This window comes from Staurois parvus, unplaced genomic scaffold, assembly GCF_062004578.1.
Source record: "Staurois parvus isolate SC_StPar_1 unplaced genomic scaffold, SC_StPar_1.0 ptg000207l, whole genome shotgun sequence".
Taxonomy (NCBI): domain Eukaryota; kingdom Metazoa; phylum Chordata; class Amphibia; order Anura; family Ranidae; genus Staurois; species Staurois parvus.
In genome coordinates, this window is record NW_028318003.1 from 6,557,435 (window position 1) to 6,582,436 (window position 25,002).

Below are 25,002 nucleotides of genomic sequence, written 5' to 3' on the forward strand. Positions count from 1 at the left end.
CCGACCTCCTCCACTCTTCCTACCACTCCATCCCCCACAGCTATCTCCTCCTGTGCCACCATCCCCTCCCTCCTAGATTGTAAGCTCCAAAGAGCAGGGCCCTCGATCCCCTCATGTTTTGCATTGTATTGGTATTGTTCTGTCACATGTTCTGTTCCCCTCTGTAATGTACAGCGCTGAGCGAACTATTGGCGCTTTATAAATACTGTATAATAATAATAATTCTCCTGTTGTTAGCTTCAGACAGCTCTAGTCAGGTTGCAAATCTGTTTGCATATATATATATATATATATATATATATATATATATAAATATTTTTTTATATTTTTCTACCTGTATTTATTTGTACATATGCCTTCCAAGTTTGTTCCCTTTTCCCTTCCATGTATTTAGTATGGGATGCCCTGGATGCAATCGCAGTGTGTTTACCTGTACCGGATCGCATGGTACAAAAAGACCATACAATTCTGTTGCAGTGCAGCTCCAAAAAAGGTGCATGCACGTCTTTGGTGCGATTTGAGCCTATTCAAAATGAATGTGCTCAAAGACCACAGCACTGAATTACATGTGGATTGCACAAGACTGAGGTCCAGTTCCTGTGCCATTCAAATGCAGTTCATAGAGTGAACGGAGGCTTAGTCTAGAAAAAAAGGACACATTTCCAGCGATCTAACTAATATACATACAATTATCCATGTTCTTTCAAACAAGATAAATGAAACTGGACCCTCCGTGGCAAATGAAACAGAATGTCAGGGCTGGGGGGGGGGGGGGGGGGTATGGGGCAAGGTAACCAACCTTATTTTTGGGTGGCAAACAGTTTGCTTACATAGCCATTTGTAAGGATGAACAAGACAGAACCAGCGCTCAAATCTGCATGCAAACCAAGGACATGTCAAAATGCCAACTGCAGAGGTGCTGCCCTTCTGAGATCAGGTAATCTGGCCACTAGTGGAAAAAAAACCAAACAAGGGCGCACTCCCGTCGTGCATTACCGTGGTAGTCCACGTGTTTATTAATAAAAAAGGATTATATACTCACAAACCAACGTGATAAAAAGCAGTAGGTGGTCCAGAAAAACAGTTACAATATGGCTGTGTCTAGTGATGCGGGGAAGGGAGCTAGCACTAAAAGGAGACCACTGGTTTGTCATTGAACATCCACTTGAACTTTTTATGCAATGGACTGTACAAAATGAATGGTGCATCAGGTGCATACGGGGAAAACACAATTAGTACAAGATGGCGGTTAAAGCTTGTAGCCAAATGTTTTTCTAATTCATTCTGGACAGAGTATGGAAGGATTAAAATCCCTGTTGCCGTCAGTTTCCCAGGATATTCACCCTCTTTTTTGTCTGGCAACTATTGTTACAGAGAGAGAAAGTTATGGAAAACCCTAAATTTGTTTGTTGTCAAACCAGAACTGTCACCAGAAAAAGAGGCAAGGGTAAATCTTCCAATGTTTCAGTACATACACCGAACTCCTTATTTTGAGATTTTGGCTAGGTTCACACAGGCAGCAATTTATAATGCCCTCTGAAAAGTGATCCGCAGTGTGTCGATTTTCAATAGGCAGTAGAGCAGCAGCTTCTAGGCCTTTAAGAAGTGATCCTGCAACAAAGCATTGTGACCGCAGCATGTGTACAACTCCTCTGGCTGCCTTGTTAGGCTATAAGTGGGCAGTCAGGGACCAGGGCAGTAAATGCAGCCAAACCGCCTGTTTTTACTACCTGTGAACAAGGCCTTCCTCTCACCTCCTTTTGCATCTTTGATACAGGAGGTGAAAGAGAATCTTTCCAGTGGGAAAAATAAACTGAAAGGGGTTTTAACCCTTCCTTACTCTAAAATTATATGTCTTGCAACAAACCCTTTTTTTTGGATAAAGCGGAACCAAACTCCCTATACTCCCTTAGGGCGAATTCTAACTGCTTGTTCTTTAATAACTGTATCGCTCCAGTCGCACTGTGTTACCGGCTTACTAGGGGGCAGTGTGGGGTGCGTGATTCAGCAAACCACACCATCCTTTTATTTATTTTTTGTTTTCTAACAGCTTTATTTGAAGTCTAGAAAGAGGACACGTCATTCACTGCAATGTTGGGTGGCGCGATGTGCTGTGTGACGCAGGTCGGTGCAATGTCTGCATTTTATCGCAGTAAGCCGCAGTGCAGCACTATGCTGAGTTGCAGTGTGAATGGGACCCATAGGAAATTGTTTCCTGTGTGTCCCTGCAGAGACAGACATTTTACCATGCCATAAAACGTCTGTCACCACATATAGTGTGAACTGGCCCTAACCCTCCAGCGAATCTGAAAAATCTGTAATTGAAAAATGACAGCATCATGGTGCATATTACTAAAGGATAGTCACTGATAGTAAATTATACTGTTTGTGTGTGTGTGTACCCAGGGAGTTTTGTGTTGCCTTCCAAAATTGCTTGAGTATGTCAGAAGTTGAACATGGCAGTCGTATGTCTTTTTCATCCTAGTATACCAAGGATGTTACAGGAGCCCTGTGTATAACTACTGAAATATACAAGCTAAAATACAAACAATGCATTACATATTAGTGGTACTCACTGCACTCTGCTCAGTGTTGGGTGGTGTGCAGCCTCTTCAACAATCCTGAAAGCTGCCTGGTCATGTATCCCATTGTATGCCAGATTCAACTCCTCAAGGTTTTGATTTCTTCCCAAATGATCTGCCAACATCTCGGCCCCCTTGTCTCCAAGATCCGTGTGAAGGAGTGATAAGTGCTTCAATGAACTGTTAGAAGCAAGACCCTCCATAATAAATCCTACTCCTTCTGGTGTCAGAGGGTTATTACATAATCTAGGTGGAAAAAGGACACCATAAGATGAATCCTCCAACATGATGACGAAGACAGATGTGCGGTGTGTAAAGAATACAAGTAACAAATATCTGACTGAAATAAAAGAAACATTTCCACCTTACACAGTATGTTATAGAAGTAGTTTCCTTTCCATAAGGAAAAAGTCTGACAATATTTCATGGCAGTAACTTATATACCTCCTCTAAACTAAAAGGGGAAATGATGGCAAACCCCTCTCATACAATTCATTATGGGTCTCCGAAATTAAGAGGTGGCAAAATTCTGTGGGCAGTCAATTCTTTCTCTCAGCAAGACATAGATGCGTCATAGTTTTGATGCCAACAATTATGCTGTAGAATGGACTGTTGGTAATATTAGCTGATCTGTCAGGAATTTGTTAATTGGTCATATTTAGACATTTCAAGTGCTTTCCAATTTAACAATATCCTGCCTTTGTAACCACCTTTAAGGTCATTAAAAGTCCAAACTCCAGGTTGGGTAGACATCTATCCCTCACTAACGCACCACCAAACATTACTTTTTTTAAAGTTTTTGGTTTATATAATTTTAGAACTCTCTTCATGATTTTGGGGTGTGGGAGGGGGCATCATTGTCTTCTACCTGCAAAAACAGTGAGAGGTCCTCAATGGGAGCGAGAGCAGCACAAGAGGTAATGTGGATGCTGTTGCCTGCATTAATCTCCTGTGTACCCAGGATGAATTGCTAATGCCCAGATACCTAGTGTTCAAGGCAAGGTTCACAAAATTGCAACCTGCATTCTGCGTGTTGGCAGCCCTTTCATTTCCATGGCCTGCCTAACGCACAGAAGTGCAGGTAAAGAAGTCCCGGACCCTTTTTAAATCACGTCGTACCAAGCCACATGATGCTGCGGCACCACGCGGTTTGGTGCACATGAAAACATGAGGCAGGTGCCAATGTGTGGGGTGCCATTGATTCTTAACTGCACTCCCATGCATCGGTTATGGTGCAGTGCATTTCTCTGTGGGTCATGAATGTGTGCTACTTTGTGCGGGTGTCCCACCCTAACAAATGTGATCATAGCTAAAGAGGAATGGTCGCTGGGACCAGAGTGCAGAACTGCAGCATTGAAAGAGTGAGTACTGCTTTAGGGCTTTACTTTTTTAATGAGGTGAAGATATATTATATATATATACACACACACACACAGTTGTGTTCAAAATAATAGCAGTGTGTTGAAAAAAGTGAATAAAGCTCAAAATCCTTCTAATAGCTTTTATTTCCATACACACAAATGCATTTGGGAACACTACACATTCTATTCCAAATCAAAACATGAAGAAAAATATATCAAATTTGTGTTGTTCCTCTAAAAAAATTGAAGAAAAGTGATTAGACTGTTCAAAAAAACAGCAGTGTTTGTATTCTTCTTTACAAACTCAAACATTCACTATATAAACTGAAAAATGTTTGAAGATTTTGCTTTCCTTTGAATCACTTAATGAATATTTAGTTGTATAAGCACTGTTTCTGAGAACTGCTGTACATCTGTGTTGCATGGAGTCAACCAACTTCTGGCACTTGTGAACAGGTATTCCAGCCCAGGATGATTGGACTACATTCCACAGTTCTTCTCTATTTCTTGGTTTTGCCTCAGAAACTGCATTTTGATGTCACCCCACAAGTTTTCTATTGGATTAAGATCAGGGGATTAGGCTGGCCACTCCATAACGTCAATCTTGTTGGTCTGGAAGCAAGATGTTGCACATTTACTGGTGTGTTTGGGGTCGTTGTCTTGTTGGAACACCCATTTCAAGGGCATTTCCTCTTCAGCATAAGGCAGCATGACCTCTTCAAGTATTCTGATGTATTCAAACTGATCCATGATCCCTGGTATGTGATAAATAGGCCCAACACCGTAGTGTGAGAAACATCCCCATATCATGATGCTTGCGCAACCATGCTTCACTGTCTTCACAGTGTACTGTGGCTTGAATTCAGTGTTTGGGGGTCGTCTGACAAACTGTCTCCGGCCACTAGACCCAAAAAGAACAATCTTACTTTCATCAGTCCACAAAATGTTGCGCCATTTCTCTTTAGGCCAGTTAATGTGCTCTTTGGCAAATTGTAACCTCTTCAGCACATGTCTTTTTTTCAACAGTGGGACTTTGCGGGGGCTTCTTGCAGATAGCTTGGCTTCACATAGGCGTCTTCTAATTGTAACAGTACTCACAGGTAACTTTAGACCTTCTTTGATCTTCCTGCAGCTGATTGTTGGCTGAGTCCTTGCCATTTTGGCTATTCTTCTATCCATTCGAATGGTAGTTTTTCGCTTTCTTCCACGTCTTTCAGGTTTTGGTTGCCATTTTAAAGTATTTGCGATCATTTTAGCTGAGCAGCCTATCATTTTCTGCACTTCATTATATGTTTTCCCCTCTCCAATCAACTTTTTAATCAAGGTACGCTGTTCTTCGGAACAATGTCTGGAACAACCCATTTTCCTCAGAATTTCGGAGAGAAATGCACTGTACCCAGCATGTACAACATTTGCTGCCTTCCTTCCTAAATAAGGGCAATAATTGCCACCTGTTTTTCAAAGAATGAATGACCTCACTAATAGAATTCCACACTGCTATTATTTTGAACATGCCCCTTTCAATTAGTGATTCAATTACACAGAATCAGCAGCATGCATGTCATGACTGTTGGGTCTGCTGGATTTCTATTACTCTACTACACCTGCTAGTAAATTTATTTGCCATGTAGAAATATCATTTCTACCAAAAACAGTGATTGATCAGGTTAGTGATGTCTGACTGCTATTATTTTGAACACAACTGTATGTTAGGTTTTGAAAGAGTTATGACTGAAGTTTGAAGTTTTTCTTCCCTTTTTTTCTCTCAGTAGCTTGTTCTTTCTTTAGTTTCCCCAGAACATCACTGCAAGTGACACCCAAAGACATGGTCCTTACTAAAAGATCATGTATACATAGCCTACAACAAAAGTGTTCTTTGAAATGTCTGACTGCTATTATTTTGAACACAACTGTGTGTGTGTGTATATATATATATATATATATATATATATTTTTTTTTTTTTTTTTTTTTAATCAGAAATCAATTCAAAACACGTAACCGTGTAAAAAATAAAAAAAATTTTTCTTCACAGCTCATCTCTGCAACCTTGCCCACCCACTGGTTTGTGTGGCGTCGGCGCCATATGTTTCTATGACGCTGGCGACTTGCCTCCGCCATGTCCTTCCCGGCGCCGACATCATGGGTGTCCATGATGATGGCGACCGGTGCAGGAATGTCTTTGAGTGCATGCGTGAGTATTAAACTCTCATGGTGCACGCAGGTTACATGCGTCGCTATGAAACTGTCGGCCGCTGCACTAATTATTATTATTATTATTATTACTACGAGTTTATATAGCGCCAAAGGGTTTGCTCAGCGCTGTACAATAGGGGGGACAATACATGGCACAGTACAACAACAACAAACAACGTACGAGGGGTAAGAGGGCCCTACTCTTACGAGCTTACAATCTAGGAGGGAGGGGATAAAGGTACAGTAGGAAGTGGCCGAGGGGGATGAAGTGGTGGGAGGAATGAGGGAGGATGGCCGTTAGGTGAGGGTGGGGTAGGCTTCCCTGAAGAGATGGGTTTTGAGGGAGCGCCTGAATGTGAATAGGGAAGGCGACAGTCTGATGGATTGGGGCAGTGAGTTCCAGAGGATGGGGGAGGACCTGGAGAAGTCCTGCAGTCGTGCATGGGAGGAGGAGACCAGGGAGCAGGATAGAAGGAGGTCCTGTGAGGAGCGAAGGGTACGGGTAGGGTGGTACTTGGTGATCAGGTTGGTGAGGTAGTCAGGGGCAGTGTTGTGAACGGCTTTGTAGGTGAGGGTTAGGAGTTTAAATTTGATGCGTTGGGCAATCGGGAGCCAGTGGAGGGAGTGGCAGAGGGGGGTGGCAGAGGTGGAGCGGGTGGTGAGGTGGATGAGTCTGGCAGCTGAGTTCAGGATGGTCTGGAGCGGGGAGAGCCTGCACTTGGGTAGGCCAGTGAGGAGGGAGTTGCAGTAGTCAAGGCGTGAGATGATGAGGGAGTGTACTAGAAGTTTGGTGGTGTCTGGGGTGAGGAAGGAGCGTATCTTGGCAATGTTGCGAAGATGGAGCCTGCATGTGTTTGTGAGTGATTTGACATGCGGTTGGAGGGAGAGGTTCGCGTCAAGAATGACGCCAAGGACTTTGGCTTGCGGGGCGGGAGTGATAGTGGAGTTGTTGGTGATGATGGATAGGATGGGGGGGCGGGTGTTGGCAGGGGGAAAGATGAGGAGCTCGGTTTTGGAGAGGTTGAGCTTGAGGAAATGTAGCGACATCCAGTCTGAGATGTCATTTAGGAGGTGAGTGATGCGGGCGGAGATAGTGGGGGTGAGGTGAGGGGTGGAGAGGTAGATTTGGGTGTCGTCAGCATAGAGGTGATAGTTGAAGCCGTGAGATTGTATGAGTTTGCCCAGGGAGGAGGTGTAGATGGAGAAGAGAAGGGGTCCAAGGACAGAGCCTTGGGGGACCCCAACAGAGAGGGGGAGGGAGGGGGAGGTGGCACCATTGTAGGTGACACTGAAGGAGCGTCGGGATAGGTAGGATGAGAACCAAGAGAGAGCAGTATCTCCGATGCCAAGGGAGAGTAGTTTATTAAGGAGGAGGGGGTGGTCAACTGTGTCGAAGGCCGCAGAGAGGTCCAGGAGGAGGACAGAGTAGTCGCCCTTGGCTTTGGCATTGAGTAGGTCGTTAGTGATTTTGAGGAGGGCAGTTTCAGTGGAGTGTAGGGGACGGAAGCCGGACTGTAGAGGGTCAAGGAGGTTATTGTCTGTAAGGTGGGCGCTTAGGCGATCGTAGACTATGCGTTCAAGGAGCTTGGAGGTGAGTGGCAGCAGAGAGATGGGTCTGAGGTTGTTGGGGTCCGCGGGATCCAGGGAGGGCTTTTTGAGGATGGGGTGATATGCGCGTGCTTTAGGGGGGAGGGGAATACGCCAGTAGAGAGGGAGAGATTGAAGATGTGGGTGAGGGAGCGGATGAGGGAAGAGGGGGGTGACCGGAGGAGTTGAGAGGGGATAGGGTCCAGGGGGCAGGTAGTGAGGCGGGCTTTTGAGAGGACTTTGGCGACTTCCTCAGTAGTGACAGGGCTGAGGGAGTGCAGTGCGGGGGGGTTATGGTGGGTGGGGCATTGGGAGAGGAGGGGGGCAGTGCGGTTGTGAGGGCAGAGGAGGGGGGAGATGAAGGGGTGACGGGGGCGAGGAGGCTAGGTGGGGAGGTAGATTGCAAGTTGACGATGTCCTTACGGATAGCGTCAATCTTGTTGTGGAAATGGGTGGCAATCTCGTGGGCGGTGAGAGAGGTACTGAGTGGAGGAGGGGGGGGGGGAGAGCAGGGAGTTGAAGGTGGAGAAGAGTCGGCGGGGGCAGGAGGAGAGGGTGTTTATTAGGTTAACAAAGTAGGCCTGCTTGGCGGCGTGGAGGGAGGAGGTGTAGATAAGAAATGCAGATTTGTAGAGGGAGAAAGTATGAGGGGACCTGGTTTTGCGCCACAGTCTCTCCAGTGCACGACTGCGACGTTTGAGGCATTTAGTGCTGTCATTCTGCCATGGTTGGAGCGGTCTGGGTTTGATGATGCGTGTGGTTAGGGGTGCCAGAGAGTCTAGGGCAGCTGACAGTGAGTCATTGTACAAGGTGGTGGCTATGTCAGGACATGACAGTGGGAGGATGCTGTCGTGTAGGCAGTCGGCGGCAGAGTGGAGGGGGGCCGGGTTCAGGTTGCGGAGGTTGCGGCTGGTGATGGTTTGGCGTTTTTGAGGGGGGGAGTTGGGGGAAGGGGAGATGGAGAAGGTGAGGAGGTGGTGGTCGGAGAGAGGGAAGGGGGTGTTCGAGAACTGGTTGAGGGTACAGAGGTGGGAGAAGACAAGGTCCAGGGTGTTCCCTCCGAAGTGGGTGGAGGATTGAGTGTGCTGTGTGAGCGCGAAGGAGGAGGTTAGGTGGAGGAATTGGGAAGTAGCCGGGGTGTTGTCGTTGATGGGGATGTTGAAGTCCACTAATAGGACCACTGTGGGTGTGTCCCCATTGCAGCTCACTTGGCAATCGGAGACAACCCTCCCATATTTCTAGATAACAGTCTTTATCTTCTGTCAGGGACATATATGCTGCTGGTCGTTGTTTCCAGAATCCAGCGCTGCTTTCAGCTGGCACTTTATTACAATCCGGGGAGTACTACGATACACATGTGAACACAATGTTTATATCCCCGGGAATGCAGTTTATGTACATCTGATTATTGTTTTATTTATTTTTGCAGTTTGTATTGTTTCTGTTTACATTGATTTGAATACATTTTTGCAGGGAACATGACATCATGGGGTGGGGCCAAGCTCATTTCACTTCGCTCTGATTGGTGGATGGTTTTCTTAAATAGTTCTCCAGTTTCTATCACAATTTGTCACATGCCTGATGAAGGGTTCCTGCGAGACTCCGAAACGTTGCCTTGCTGTAACTATGTGATGGTTTATTAAAACCTTTGGACCCATATTGGTGATCCTCGGTGTGCTGGTGACATTTTTTTCTTTCTCGTGTAATAAATAAATCACGTAGTAACTATGTGTGTGCTTGTTTGTTGCATTTAAATTTTAGAAGATAAAACATAACTGTTCCTTGCGGTCTCTGACCTGTTGCAAGGTCCACTGGTAGATAGATAAACTATTATTATTATTATTATACAGTATTTATAAAGCGCCAATAGTTCGCTCAGCGCTGTACATTACAAAGGGGACAGAACATGTGACAGAACAATACCAATACAATGCAAAACATGAGGGGATCGAGGGCCCTGCTCTTTCAAGCTTACAATCTAGGAGGGAGGGGATGGTGGCACAGGAGGAGATAGCTGTGGGGGATGGAGTGGTAGGAAGAGTGGAGGAGGTCGGCAAGTTAGCAGGGGGCGGGGTAGGCTTCCCTGAAGAGATGGGTTTTCAGGGTGCGCCTAAAGGAGAGGAGAGTAGGTGATAATCTGATGGGTTGGGGCAGGGAGTTCCAGAGGATGGGTGACACCCTGGAGAAGTCCTGGAGGCGGGCATGGGAGGAGGAGACCAGGGAACTAGAGAGAAGGAGGTCTTGTGAGGAGCGGAGTGTGCGTGCTGGGCGGTACTTGGATATTAGGTCAGTGATGTAGTTCGGGGCAGTATGGTGGACAGCTTTGTATGTCAGCGTTAGGATTTTGAATTTGATCCGTTGCGCAATCGGAAGCCAGTGGAGGGATTGGCAGAGGGGGGTGGCGGAAACGGAGCGGTTGGAAAGGTGAATGAGTCTGGCAGCCGTATTCAGGATGGACTGAAGCGGGGATAGCCAGCGGCGAGGCAGGCCAGTGAGGAGGGAGTTGCAGTAGTCGAGTCGCGATATGATGAGGGAGTGGATGAGCTGTTTAGTGGTTTCTGGAGTTAGGAACGTGCGGATTTTGGCGATGTTGCGGAGGTGGAGTCTGCATGAGTTTGTTAAAGAGTGGACTTGGGGCTGGAAGGATAGGTTGGAGTCCAAAATAACACCAAGTACTCTGGCCTGCGGGGCGGGTTTGATGGTGGCGTTGTTGGACATGATGGAGAAGTCAATGGGGGGTGGTGTCCGGGCTGGAGGGAAGACAAGAAACTCGGTTTTGGAGAGGTTCAGTTTAAGGAAGTGGAGCGACATCCAGTCTGATATGTCGCTCAACAGGTGTGTGATTCGGGCGGAGACCGAGGGGGTGAGGTGGGGGGTTGAGAGATAGATTTGTGTGTCGTCGGCATAGAGGTGGTAGTTGAAGCCGTGAGAGTGTATGAGTCGGCCAAGGGAGGAGGTGTAGATGGAGAAGAGAAGGGGCCCGAGGACAGAGCCTTGAGGGACCCCAACAGAGAGGGGGAGTGAGAGGGAGGTGGTGGCATTATAGGTAACGCTGAAAGAGCGTTGTGACAGGTAGGATGAGAGCCAGGAGAGAGCAGAATCTCTGAGGCCGAGGGAGTGTAGTTTTTTGAGGAGGAGGGGGTGGTCGACTGTGTCAAAGGCCGCAGAGAGGTCAAGGAGTAGGAGCACTGAATAGTGGCCATTAGCTTTGGCGGTTAGCAGGTCGTTGGAGAGTTTGAGTAAGGCAGTTTCGGTGGAGTGTAGGGGACGGAAGCCGGACTGTAGGGGATCGAGGAGGTTGTTGTCGTTGAGGTGAGAGCATAGGCGGGCGTAGACTAGGCGCTCAAGGAGTTTAGATGTAAATGGGAGCAGGGAGATGGGTCTGAGGTTGTTCGGGTCATTGGGGTCCAGGGAGGGCTTTTTAAGTATGGGGGTGATGTGTGCATGTTTCAGAGGGGAAGGGAAAGTGCCGGAGGAGAGGGAGAGATTGAAGATGTGGGTGAGGGAGCGTAGGATGGAGGGGGAGGGAGGTCGTAGGAGTTGTGTGGGGATAGGGTCAAGGGGGCAGGTGGTGAGGTGGGCATCAGAGAGGATCCTGGAGACTTCTTCGATGGTAGTAAGGTCAAAGGTGCGGAGTGTTGGGGGAGCTTCAGTATGAGGAATGTAGGGTGGGGTGGGAGAGGAGGTTAGAGCAGTGGTGGGGCCGTGGGAGAGGGGTGTAGAGGGGGTAGCTGAGTGAGGGGGAAGGGGGTTGGAGGGAGTTTGAGCAGCGACGAAGTCCCTGTGGGTTATGTCGAGGGGGAGGGGGGATGAGGGGGTAGCTGTGTGAGAGGGGACGGGTTGAGACGGCGTGTGAGTTGCGGCAATGTCCTTGCGAATTTTGTCAATCTTGTTTTTGAAGTGATTGGCAATCTCAAGGGCAGTGAGTGAGGTGCTGGGTGGAGGTGGGGGTGGCGAGAGTAGAGAGTTGAAGGCGGAGAAGAGTCGGCGAGGATTGGAGGAGAGGGCCTTGATGAGGGTCAGGAAGTAGGCTTGTTTGGCAGTATGGAGGGAGGAGGTGTAGGTGTGGAAGGCAGATTTGTATCGGGTGAAGGCTTGTTGGGATTTGGTTTTGCGCCATAGTCGCTCCACGTGTATAGTAGAAAATACAGTACATGGAGGGTAATCCGATTCTAGCAAAGAGTAACTTTAAAATGACTAAGGGCCTGTGATGATGGGATCTGGGTTGTGTCAATGGCATCAGTCTGAGATTATTCCGAATTCATTAACGTGCATTAAAACTGAAGACGACCTACTTCTGTTCAGCATTTGACCTGCTTCAAGCAGCTTATGCATTTCCATATACTTGTGTGGGAATGCAAAGGCTGTCTTAAGTGAATCATAACCTCTTGACACCGCCGCCACAAGGTCTTTTGGCCCTACTTTTCCTGGGGATCACAGCAGTGCACTTCATTTCTCCTGAGTCCCATATTCAGCACACAGCAAGCTAAAGTCTGCTGCCGGCTGACATAACTCAGCCAGTCCAGGCTCTGGATAGATTCCCAACATTTAATGTCAGAATCCACCCAGATTCCTGACCAGCAGCTGGCTCAGCCTCTCTGTGTGCTGTTGAAATGCTGAGCCAGCAGCTCTCACCTCCTTCAGTCAGGCACTTCAGTGAACTGTGGAGTGTCAGAGCAGAGAGCTGGTGATTGAGAGTCGCTAGCTGTCTGCTCACTGAAGACCGAGAACTGAGTGATCAGCAATCTTTGATCACTCTGTTCTCAGTGTAGAGAGGGGATCAATGCTGCATCCACCTAGGTCAGGCATGTCCAAAGTCCGGCCCGCGGGCCATTTACGGCCCGGGGGTCGGTTTAATACGGCCCTCCAACAGCCCTCCCTGCTCTGTGTAATGTGGCCCTCCCACGGCCCTCCCTTCTATGGCAGACAGTCTTCTGCTTGAGAGCAGAGGGCAGTGCGCATGCCTGACTGCGGCGCGTTCTCCCTGGTCTGTGTAAATGCGGCTGTCGCACGGCCCTCCCTTCTGTGGCAGACAGTCTTCTGCTTGAGAGCAGTGCGCATGCGTGACTGCGCCGCACTGGGAGCGACAGAGGGCGGTGACGTCAGGGCCGGGCTTCCAGCGTGAAGTGTGTTTCTCTTCCCCTCCTGGCTGCCGAGCAGAGACTTCAGCTCCAGCTACCTTTTTCACCCTTCACATTAGTGCAGGTAAGTTTTTTTAAAATTTATTTTCAATACATTGTGAAAACTCAGCTGTCAGTTGATCTTAATGTTATGAAATGAAAAGTATGTCGTTTGCAATTAACTTGGCATAAATAATTTATTTGCATTTAATTGTAATGGTTCAAAGAATGTTCGGCCCTCCACCATGTTCACTTCATCCAATCTGGCCCTCTTTGAAAAAAGTTTGGACACTCCTGACCTAGGTGATTATGTTGTTTTTTCCTTTTCCTGCACCTCTCTTTTAATTATAAATTTCTATTCTAAACTACATTAAATTACTCTGACATCAACACACAAACAAAACCACAGTACATCATACTGGCATACAGAGGCAGTTTTAGTCGTACTAATCTTACCGTAAATTGGTAATCGCACAGTCTGGGTGGAGCAGAATATCTTTTATTTCTCTGCAGGAATTGGGTCCTAGTGAATTCATCTGCAAACTAAAAAGAGATGCCATTTTATACAAAACTTGCAATCAGCACCAGACTTCTAACAGTGAATTCTTTACAGGAAAGTACTTCCAGCCTATAAAAGGTTTTGAGAAGGAACACACAAAAGATTGCCATGGCTGATTGGTTCTCTCCCTGTCAATGAAATCTACAAACTGTATATAATTCTGTCACTGCCATGAAGATGTATTACCAGCACCATTCTTTAAGGTGCCAGTGGAGGAACCTGACAAAGGAAATTCTACGCCACAGACACTGTACTGCCACCAGCGTGCCAACTCTTTATTTGTTATAATTCCCAGTGTATAAAATTACAATATTCCCAGAATATTACAAAATAAAGATTTGCTACCTAAACATTTCGGTTCCTCTCCAGATTACCTCCTGACCTTCACAGCCCCAGCAGTAGTTGATAGCAAGACTATGTCAAACTACAATACTATTTACAAATTGTTGTTGGGGGGGTGTTTTATTATCAGGCATGAACTAGGACATAGTCAGATCAAGCTATACAGATACAAATACTGTAAACACATGGGACTGTTTGTGATAACATGAAAACCAAAATATTGCAGGATTCATCACCTTCAACTATTAAGAGCTTAAAGTGTAGCTCCACTTTTGCAGTCAAAGTTGAGGAAACCCCACCATGCGTTTGTCGTGTGTTACCATTTATGCAGCATACCCCAAATTTATTATTTTTAAAAAACATTTATCCTTTCTAGTTGTTTCTTCAGAACAGGCTTTTGGGCAGACTTCAAGCTACTCTAAACAATTTCAAAGTGAAAGTGAAGGAATGTAAATGGGGACAGACCAAATTTCCCTCTTTAAGGGCCTTTTTACACTATGTGCAGTTACCTGCATTTTTCCTCAGTGGATGAATGTAAGAAACTGAAATGGCACTTAGAAGACGACAGTCTTTTATGTGTCATGGTCACACTAGAATGCTGAGTTTATAGGTGTTCCAGGATCTTTGCATTTTATCGCACAGGAACAAAAATGAACAAGTGCAAACGTGCATAAACACACTACTCCTCATTGCACCTCTCATCCACAATTGTTAGGTCAATACAAACATGCCTTTGAAAAAAATAAATATGCAGAAAAATGTGTAGAAATGGCCATAAATATGCATGTAAATGGGCAGAAACACATGTAGGGTTAATTGTGGCAAATATCTCCCCCACCCCCACCCCCTTTAAAGTGGAATTTCAGCTTAACCTTAAAGTTGTTCTAAAGCCTAAACATTTTTACCTTAAATGAGAAGTTCATCTTTTGATAAAAATAATGAAATGCACATTTTTTTGCAGGTAAAAAAATGTTAATAGCAAAGAAATGGCAAACCCAAATACTCCTGCGCTTAGGGATGGACTCCAAAGGATGGGACATTGAGAATTTCATGGAACATGCACGCCTTCCTGCCCTCAAATGACCGGGGAAGTCCAAATATACTGAGTAGAGAAAAACAAAATGAGGGCACACCAGCTTAGTGCATTACCTTAAAAAATGTGTTTATTAAATGATAAAAGTAGGTATTGTACTCACAAAATGACAACATAATCAAAGGTACATCATACAGGAACAGCTCGGTCCGATTGGCACTAAGAGATGGCTCTGAGGAAGAGGCAAGTCCTCGAAGAGCATCAGCCTGTTGAAGGTCCAGAGTTCCCATCACGGATGCACAAGGATCGGACCGAGATGTTCCTATACGATGTACCTTTGACTGTATTGTCAAATTGTGAGTACAATACCTACTTTTATCATTTAAATAAATACATTTTTTAGGATAATGCACTAGGCCGGTGCGCCCTCTTTTTGTTTTTCTCTACTCAAAAAGATGGTAATGTATTCTTTTTGCTGCAGGAGCCTGTAAAGCATTGCACCAGTGCTCAGCACATCGCTGGTGCCATGCAAGTCTCCTGCAGATCTGTCAGTATATCTGCTTGCCGGTACGGGATGTACCAGCAAGCAGATACACTGACAGGAAAATTCAATGAACTACCACGGCACTCCACAGCACCATGGTAGTTCATTGAGAACTACAAGCCAATAGCCGTTAAGGCTGTCAGGACTTGTAGTTTCTCATTCACAGAGTTTTTTCTTTTAATTTGACAGCTAGCAGGGAAGAAGATTGGCGGGGAGCGGTGCCAGTGCTTTCATAACACTTTACACCCTGAATATGGGTGTAACATGTTATGAAAGGTTAATTTATCCTTTAATGCATTACTTGCATTAAAATGGTTTAGGCATCAGTAATGGCCCCTCACCCCCCTCATACTTACCAGAGCCCTCATTCGATCCAGTGCTGTGCACGTCTGCAGCTCTTCCCTCCCCTCACTTCCGGATGTCACAGGGTTTGCTGAGGCAATCAAACCCGGGGACGAGGGAGAGGGTGCAGGGCCAAGTCCCACTATATGTGTCAATGGATGCAGCAATGGGGCTCGAGGGTGAGCTCGCATGCGTGCCCCCATGGAAAGCGGCTTCCCATCGGGGTCACTTAGCGGATGGGAAGAGCCAGGAGTGCCAGTGAGGGACCGGAGAAGAGGAGGTTGGGGGTCATTCTGTGCAATTCTATTGCACAGAGCAGGTAAACTAAGTATAGACATATTTGTTATTTTAAAAAAACTTCCTCTACAACCACTTTAACTACTCTTAATAGTAGTAAGTAAATAGTATATACTTACCTATTTTCAGGCCACTTCGGTCACGTGATCCTGTTCCCCTTTGTCAGCCAGTTCAGCTTCAGGGGAAAGGAGGGAGCACAGACAACGGAATGGCCATTGAAACCTATGGGTGACATCCCCGCTTCAGGCTTTTCTAGTCGCTGAAGCGCTCTCTCCTCTCCCCTGTAGCCGTGGCTGCCTGACACAGGAGAAATGATGTGACCGGAGTGGCCTAAAAATAGGTAAAATATATGCAAAGGTGTTAAGAAGGGGGAGGGGACATTTTTTAGGGTTAGTAGTTGGGGTTAAGCTGGAATTCCACTAACATTACATTTTTAAATGTTTTTTAAAGTTATGCTATGTAAATGGAAACACAGAACAAATCCAAAGCCGGTATTATCCTAGTTTGGCAAAATGTAAATACTATTTAATGCAAATATTTATACAGAATAGGAAACACATTTTAACCTACAATAATCACTGATGCTTAACCACCTCCCGTCTGGCCGTTGTATATAAACAGTGCAGGGTCGGGTGGCCGTTTATAAACGGCCTCCCTGCACCCTGCTTGTGCGCACCCCCTGGGAGCACGCAGCACCGCGATCCGGTGCTCGCTGTGTCCTCCGGACACAGTGAAACACCAATCATCCGTGCGAGGTCCCGATCATGTGAACACTGATTAGCCAATCAGTGATCACATGCAGAGTAGTAAGCAAGATGTCACTTGTGACATCATTGCTTACTACGTGTGAAATCTGTGAATGATCACAGAGGTCACATGGTACAAGGCTATTCACAACAGCCTTGTACCATGTGACAAGCTGTGACTAATCACAGCTCACTCAGTAGTTCTCAATGGCTGCAAGAATGCAGCTAGAGAGAAGGAGAAATTATTGCTTGTACAGCCTTTATGGGTGTAAAAGCAATCAGTGTGAAAAAAAAAAAATCTTCATCACTCCCCACAAGTAGTACAGTGTCACCATGGGGACACTGTACTGCTAGGGCAGTGTTTCTCAACTCCAGTCCTCATGGACCCCCAACAGGTCATGTTTTCAGGATTTCCCTCAGATGAAACAGCTGTGGTAATTACTAAGGCAGTGAAACTGATCAAATCACCTGTGCAAAATAATGGAAATCCTGAAAACATGACCTGTTGGGGGTCCATGAGGACTGGAGTTGAGAAACACTGCGCTAGGGTGACAGTATGTAAAAAAAAATAAATAATATAAAAAAATTTAAAAAATGTAAAAAAAAAATGTTTAAAAATTATAATTTTTGGTTATAAAGTAATTTGGGTTATTTTTTTTTTTTTTACTAAAAATATAACGGAATAAATTTTGGCCAAGATTTATGATGAAATAATATTTACACTTTTTTTCAAAATGTTTGGACATTTAATTTACATAGCAAAAAAAAAAAAAAATCCCAGTGGTGAATAAATACCACCAAAATAAAGCTTTATCTGTCTCAAAAAAATGCTAAAAAATTCATATGGGTCCAGTGTTGGATGACCGCGCAATTGTCATTTAAAGTTTGATAGTGCTGAAAGGTGAAAATTGCCCTGGACAGGAAGGGGGTAAAAGTGTCCAGACAGGAAGTGGTTAAAACTGCAAAAAATAGACTTTAGGCACATAAATCTCTAGAGAATAAAACTTCATGACTAAGTAAAGCAATTCAAACAATCTCGGCATGATATTCAGCTGGCTTTGGAGGCTGCTGTAGAAATGAGCAATTCATATCTGAAATAGAAATGACGAACCTGCACTTCATATCTGCAGCAGTTTGCCCCTCTTTCCCCCTGTGGCAGGTTCCCTTTAAAATAGTTGTCAGGTAGCCATTGGATTAGGCTCCATACAAAGTAAAACGTTTAATAGGAATATTTTTATAGCTTATTTATATCAGTTTTATGTTACACTGTTAATAAGAAAAAAATGTGTTTTATTATAGGCTAACAAATATACTAACATTTTATTATAATTTTAATATGTTACTTGATTTATATTTTAAAACTGCTGTTGTGGAACTGAAGATGCCACTGCAGTGTGATGGTGGCAGTGTTATGGCTTGCTCACGCTAGTGGTGCACTTGACAGGCAGTGATGAGAGATTATGCTGCCTGTTTTATTCTCTTAAAACCCACACCAAAACCATGTGCATTGCACGTGGTTGTAGGGTGCTTGTGGCACTACCCCATTCAGCTGAACAAGTCATATTCAGTAGGCGGTAATGTCCACCGAACATGACAGGGGCGGCACAGGATCATTTATGCCATGCCATTATACAAGCATCACAGCAGCATCATGTGTACCCCCCCCCCATCCACTGATTCACAGTGTGTGCAGTTTAAGGGGAAGCAGTTGCAGGTGGCAAAAGCGTGGCTCAACTGCATGTTGTTATCACCTCCTAACTGCAAGTGCAAACCTTACTCTGCAAGCTGAAGGCTTATTTTTCCATCAAGGCTCTAGCCTGCACTAATCAATATGTCATAGCTGACAGTGATCACTTCCCAATCATCAGTGGGGATACAGGCTGTCAGTAACAGCCCACCATGCATAGTGTCAGCTTATGGATCTCAAAGGAAAAATGCTTACAAACGTGTCCCAAACACAACACCCGTTTATATACAGATTGTACATGGAAAGGGGTTTAATTAGACGGGATGGGATGGGAAGTACTGCAATTTTCAAATATATAGAGCAAACACATAACAATGGGAACATATATGGACTGTAATTTTCATACCTAAGCGCTTTACTTTTATAACACACAACCCTTAATTTGCTTCATTTTCACGCCACCTAATATTGTCACCTAATGTAAATATTTTTTCCTCACTTCACATTCTGGCATCTCCTCAGCAAGGGTGATAGAGTGTGGACGGCATCAGGATCTAGATGGCAGTTACTAAGGTTCATTTCTGCAACTGGTTTCCTAGTATCTCCCATTACCGCAGACACAACAGTACACTTAAGGGGCGTCATGCGGACAGCGGAGAGATCCAGATCTCGTAGTGAACTGACCAAGCCAGCTGAAAATCCTTCATTCTGAAACTCATATAAAAAGAACAAAAAGTCCATGAGCTCAGAGGGTGGCAACTTCTGAAGGCTTTTGCGCAATAGCTCCTTTTTCAGAGCCTTTGTGATTTCAAATGCTTCCATGTTCATTATGGAACACCCAAGCTGGTCTAACATAGAGCGATTTTGACGTGATAGAAGCCCTCCCATAAATATAGGAAATAACTCAAATGCTTCATCTTGGCCAGCATTATCTCCCTCTGCTAGTTGAGAAGGCCCTTCAACACCAAGGATGCTTGAGTTTATCTGGTCCAAAACATCATCATTATAGGAGTCTTCTTCCCTGAACATTTCTACGGTCATAGTTTGAGCTATGTTGTCACGGTTCTTCCCAGTGACCCTTCCAAACAGCCGAGGAACTACACGTAACAGGTTAAAGAGTGCAAAGATGCGTAGAGGAAGAAATTTGGACAACACATTGACTACTGCAACCACATCTTCTCCAGCTTTGCTGATGATCTCAGAAACGTCTTTTCCTAGGCGTTGCAGAGCAGTCTTATGATCTCCCAATACAAAATAAAGTGCAGCAAGGTACTCCTGCATAGCAGGTATTGTAAAGACAAACATGTTCTCCTGGCCTGGCTGGAGGCAGGGTGTCAGGAAGAAACGGAAGGCATCAGACCGGAAGACATTTAGAAGATTGAGCTCCTCCTCGCTATTCATTTCCACATGAAAACACTTTGCAACATCATCTTCAGTGAAACATGTGCGTCGTGACAGACAGCCTTCATATGCCAATTTACCTACAGTGCGTGCTACATAACGCATGAGAGATATCTTAGAGGGATGTGTTATATCCAGCACTTCTCCAGCAAAATTAAGTCTCAGGAAGATTGTATAAATTCCAGTCAATGTCATAGGGGGATCACCTGGTTTGGAATAGTACAGCAAATGTAATGTTGCACAGGTTAGCCAGCAGTATGAGGGCAAGAAACATGCTGCAGACAACTGGCTATGATGTTCTAAATTGCGACTTAACATCTCTGCCAGATTTTCTGTTTCTCGAGGATCTGCATCTTTATGGCCCAGGCGCACTTGGAAGTACATCTTCTGTAGCTCCGTGTCAGAAAAGCCACAAATCTCTACATACCGTCCCACATACTTCCTTGGGATTCTCTTAAGGGCAGAAGGACGAGTGGTGACCAGGACTCTTGCCTAAAAAGTAAAAGAAGCATTTACTGTTACAATGATCTAATTTTGCTTTAAAAGAGTCACATTTTAGGATAACAAAGAGAAACTACTTAATTACTTGACAGAGTTGTAACAACTTAGGGGAATAATAACACCTTGAAAACTCCATTTATTTTAGAAGCGAGGACTGACGATAGCGTCATTAACAAAAAGATGCATCTTTAATGCTGGCCATAGATGGATTGAATCTCGGAGGATTAGCAGGGTCCGGCCGAGATTCGATCCATCTATGGGCAGGCTGGTGGTACCCAAGTAGATCCATCAACTGACTTGGGTACGACCAGCCTATTGGATTTGTTACATGCGAATACTGCCAGCGACTATAGCTGCTAGCAGTAATCATTGTGCTCTGCCAACCAGGAGTGCTCCCTGCCGGCAGAGCACAACAGCGCTGTGGGAAGGTTTCCCTCATCAACACTGACTGTGTTGATGGAGGAATCAAGCGATCGAATCATCTATGGCTTGCCTTATTATAGCCTCTCAGCTGATAAAAGACAACCAAGTTTCCTGAGGTTGAGCTGGACCTCAAGGACCCTGCTGTCTTATCAGCAACCATTGGGGGATCTGTCTCAGGATGGAATCAAAGACATCTGAGGCTCAATAAACCATACATGTACATGCTTAGCTGGTTGACCATAACAAATGGCAGTTTCAGATAAGTACACAAGGCACATGAAACCACTGGATTTTATTTTTACTATACAAAAAAAGACCAAAAAAAGAAAGTTTCCCTTTGTTAAAATAAAAATGCCAGAAAACTATCAAAACCCCCAAAATGGAAAGCAGACACCCAAGGTGATCTCATTTTTTGACACAATTTTATGGAAATGAAGAAGCATGCCGATACTGAGGGGGTTAAACACAGAGCTTGAGAATTGTGTACTAGATCAGCCTTTTTCAACCAGGATGCCCAGGAACCCAGGGGTTTCTTGAAGTTTCTTCCGGGCAAAATGTCTAAAAATTGCCCAAAACTTTTATACAAGCCAGCGGGTGGAACAAGCCTACCTTTTAGTTACACAAAGTAACACATCTTCTGTATTCGAGTGCCCCCCTCTGGATGAAGGGTCACAGGGGCATCTTTGGAGAGCAGTTACCGGCAGATATATACATAACAAAAATGTAACCCAAACTCCAGCTAACACTTTATAAGCAGGAACGGGAACAGTTCTATTCCTTTTGGGATAAAGGTTTTACATAACTAAAATCTGATCTTTGTAAGCACCCCTGCTAGTGTTAAACGGTTTGTCTCAACCCTCTAGTTGCTACATCTTCATGGCAGCTTGTTCTGTTGAAAAACTTGATAAATAGACATGCAAGCTAGATCACCAGGTGAATATAAAAGAAAGAAAGCCTAAAAAAAGAAAACTAATGCAGTTATCACATCTAAGTATGGGTAAGCTGCAATATAATAAATGTTGGCTTTTGGGGTTTATACTTATCTAATGTACGAGTAATGCAAAGAGGAAGATGAAAGTAAAAGGGTTAGTGTATTGGAGATGAAGGTGTTAATGTTCAGACGGGCTGTGTAAGGGAAGTAAGGGGCTATTTACAGGTGACATGGAGACAACATTAGAGCTGGTATGTGTAGCAGAGGAGGAAGGGGGGCCTGAAAGGGCAAAAAAAAAAAAAAAATCCTTGTATCAAATGAACAGATCAGCAGCTAAAGCCACTGATCCATTCATTCTGTGCCCATTTAGAAGCACAGGGGAAGGGGAGGGGAGCAATACCATGTGATCTCTGTAATGACTAATCACTGTGATCACATGGTACTCATCCCTCTGAATTGGCTCAGTACGGTGTCTCTGTGTACCCGGCTGTCTAATGACAGCTGGGTACACAGTGATTACACCGAAAATCGGACGCTTGATGACTGTTTGTCCAGTGCCATTCATAAACAGCACTGGGTAAATAAAGGGCCATCGATTTACCATTGAAACATGTACATTGGTATAGAAGTGGTTAAAGAATAACTTTTTAAGTTTTAAACAAACTTCATTTAACGTTTGCCTCAGTCTCACCTGAGGAAGCATGTATCCCCTCAGAAGGTTCACAAGGATAGCTGGAGGAGACATGGCTTCATTTGGATCACTACACAACTCAGTGTTTGCCATCCTGAAATCTACATTCATCCACTCTAGGCTATTGAGAATAAAGAGTATATTGGAATTATTTGACAAAGTGGGTAGCAGATCTCGAAGATGAAGATATTTCCTGGTGATTAGCCGTGTCAGTGACACTGGGGCAGTGACCTGGGACAGATCTTCACAGGAGAGCGGAATGATCAGCTGGAAATCAGTCGTGCGCTCATGGCACCAATCCAGGACAAGTTTTCGAATGAGGGTGCTTTTCCCAGTGCCAACTGTGCCATACAGAATAACACTTCGTACATCTTTTCCAGATGAATCGACTTGGAACATCTGAGATACAGACATACTGCGAGGACACTGCGGGGTATGCAGCTGAGTCTGGAAAGATGATTCAGACAAGGGACGCATGATGTCTTCTATGGAGCTTTCACGAATAACTGGATCCACATGGATAGAATCCAGATCAAAAGAAGGCCCAAAGTGTCGTTCCTCACTTGGTAGACAACTAAACCACTCATATAAGCGCTGCCGGTGCTGCTGAACTGGATCTAGAACGTTTGAGAAAAAAAAGTTATTGTCATGTTTTTCAAAACAAATTAATTTCAGATTTAGGAATATTCTTACCTAGAATTTAATTCAACATGTACAGCAGTCTTTCTCAACCTTTTCAACACAGAGCAACCCTTGAAATAATTTTCCAGTCTCAGAGAACTGCAGCTGAACATGACTAGATCTACAACTCATTATATATTAGTATGTTGGTCAGTGGGAAGAATGTTCCTTACACTTGTGATACCACTTCTGCCTGGCAGTAGTAGGGTCGTTGGTTTGAATCCCAACCACGGCACCACCTGCCTGGCGTTTGAATGTTCTCCCTGTGCCTGTGTGGGTTTTCCCCGGGTACTCTGGTTTCCTCCCACACTCCAAAGACATGCTGGTAGGTTAATTGGATCCTGTCTAAATTAATTGTCCCTAGTATGTGTATGTATGAATGTAAGTTAGGGACCTTAGATTGTAAGCCCCTTGAGGGTTAGGGACTGAAGTAAATGTACAATATATATGTAAAGTGCTGTGTAAATTGATGGCGCTATATAAGTTCCTGAAATAAATAAATACCATGTGATCCAGTGCAAGCAAATGCACTGCACTTGTGATCTGCATTTGGGATGGAGTTAGGATTATATTGACACCCGCAGCAGTTCATACACCCAGGTGGTTTTGAGTGTGCTGTGAGAAACATGCATGGAACACGGGATTCCCACAGCGTGTTCCAGTGTCAAGGAGGCCTTACAGCGACATTCTTCATAATCTAGAAAAAAAGGCAGCATAATTGAGAGGTCTAATCAGGTTCTCTCTCTGCTCTCCTCTCCTGTAAGCATGTTTATTGTGTAAAGCCCCGTACACACGATTAGAATATCGGACAAAATGATTATTCGTTTTTTTGCTTGCTAGTCTCATATCAAAAATGAAGAGGTTAATAAAGTTTCGAAAAATTCTTGTACGACAGAAAAAAAAAAATCAGAAGTGATGTAATGTATTGTATTGTATTTTTGGATGAAAACTGTCCTGATTAAATGAAAATTGTATGATCTGATATTGTACGAGAAAAAGTTTCCTGCTTTTCCCTTTGAATAATTTCAGACAAAAGTTGTGTACTAAAGATCAAATTATTGTACGATCACTTAGAAAGCGGCATTTTTCATATGAATTTCTGATCGTGTGTACTAGGCTTTAGACCAGCAATGGGCAAACTACGGCCCGCGGGCCGTATACGGCCCGGCGGACCTTTTAATCCGGCCCGCGGAGCTAGGCTCCCGCTAGGCTCCTCTCACAGTCCGCCCTGTTTCCTATGAGGATCTGTCCCCCCTCGACGTATCTGCGCATGTGCCGGAGATCGCCGATCGGCTGCTAATGCCTGAAACTGGCACATGCGCAGATACGTCGAGGGGAACAGATCCTCATAGGAGACAGATTTTCATGCTACACCGAATGGCGCGGGAACAAGAGGAACGCGCGGAGCAAAGGTAAGGACACAGGGGGGACATGGGGAATGAATTACTATATGGGGGATGAATTACTATGGGGGATGAATTACTATATGGGGGATGAATTACTATATGGGGGATGAATTACTATATGGGGGATGAATTACTATGGGGGATGAATTACTATATGGGGGATGAATTACTATATGGGGGATGAATTACTATATGGGGGATGAATTACTATAGGGGATGAATTACTATATGGGGGGATGAATTACTATGGGGGATGAATTACTATATGGGGGATGAATTGCTATATGGGGGATGAATTACTATGGGGGATGAATTACTATGGGGGATGAATTACTATATGGGAGATTAATTACTATGCTTACTATGGGGGAATATTACTATACTTACTATGGATGACACATACACATCATTCATCTACTCTTGGTCCGGCCCCCGGGTCCAATATATGAACCCATTGCGGTCCTCAAGTCAAAAAGTTTGCCCACCCCTGCTTTAGACTGACAACATCTTCCATTGAAAAAAAGACTTCTGAGTACAGATGCAACTTATAATTCCCGAGCGTCTAGCTATCTTG

The 25,002-nt window shown here is 44.7% G+C and overlaps 1 protein-coding gene across 2 annotated transcripts in view; it reads right to left on the minus strand.

The window, feature by feature from the left end:
- NLRX1 (NLR family member X1) overlaps positions 1-25,002 on the minus strand; it is a 53,674-nt gene that overhangs the window by 9,249 nt on the left and 19,423 nt on the right. For both annotated transcript variants that reach the window (XM_089678579.1, XM_089678580.1), the window contains exons 4-7: positions 22,342-22,958; positions 18,894-20,287; positions 13,301-13,387; positions 2,577-2,828 (exon numbers count right to left, since the gene is read on the minus strand). In XM_089678579.1, coding sequence (XP_089534705.1) covers positions 2,577-2,828; positions 13,301-13,387; positions 18,894-20,287; positions 22,342-22,958 — 2,350 coding nt within the window. The remainder of the gene's footprint in view (positions 1-2,576; positions 2,829-13,300; positions 13,388-18,893; positions 20,288-22,341; positions 22,959-25,002) is intronic.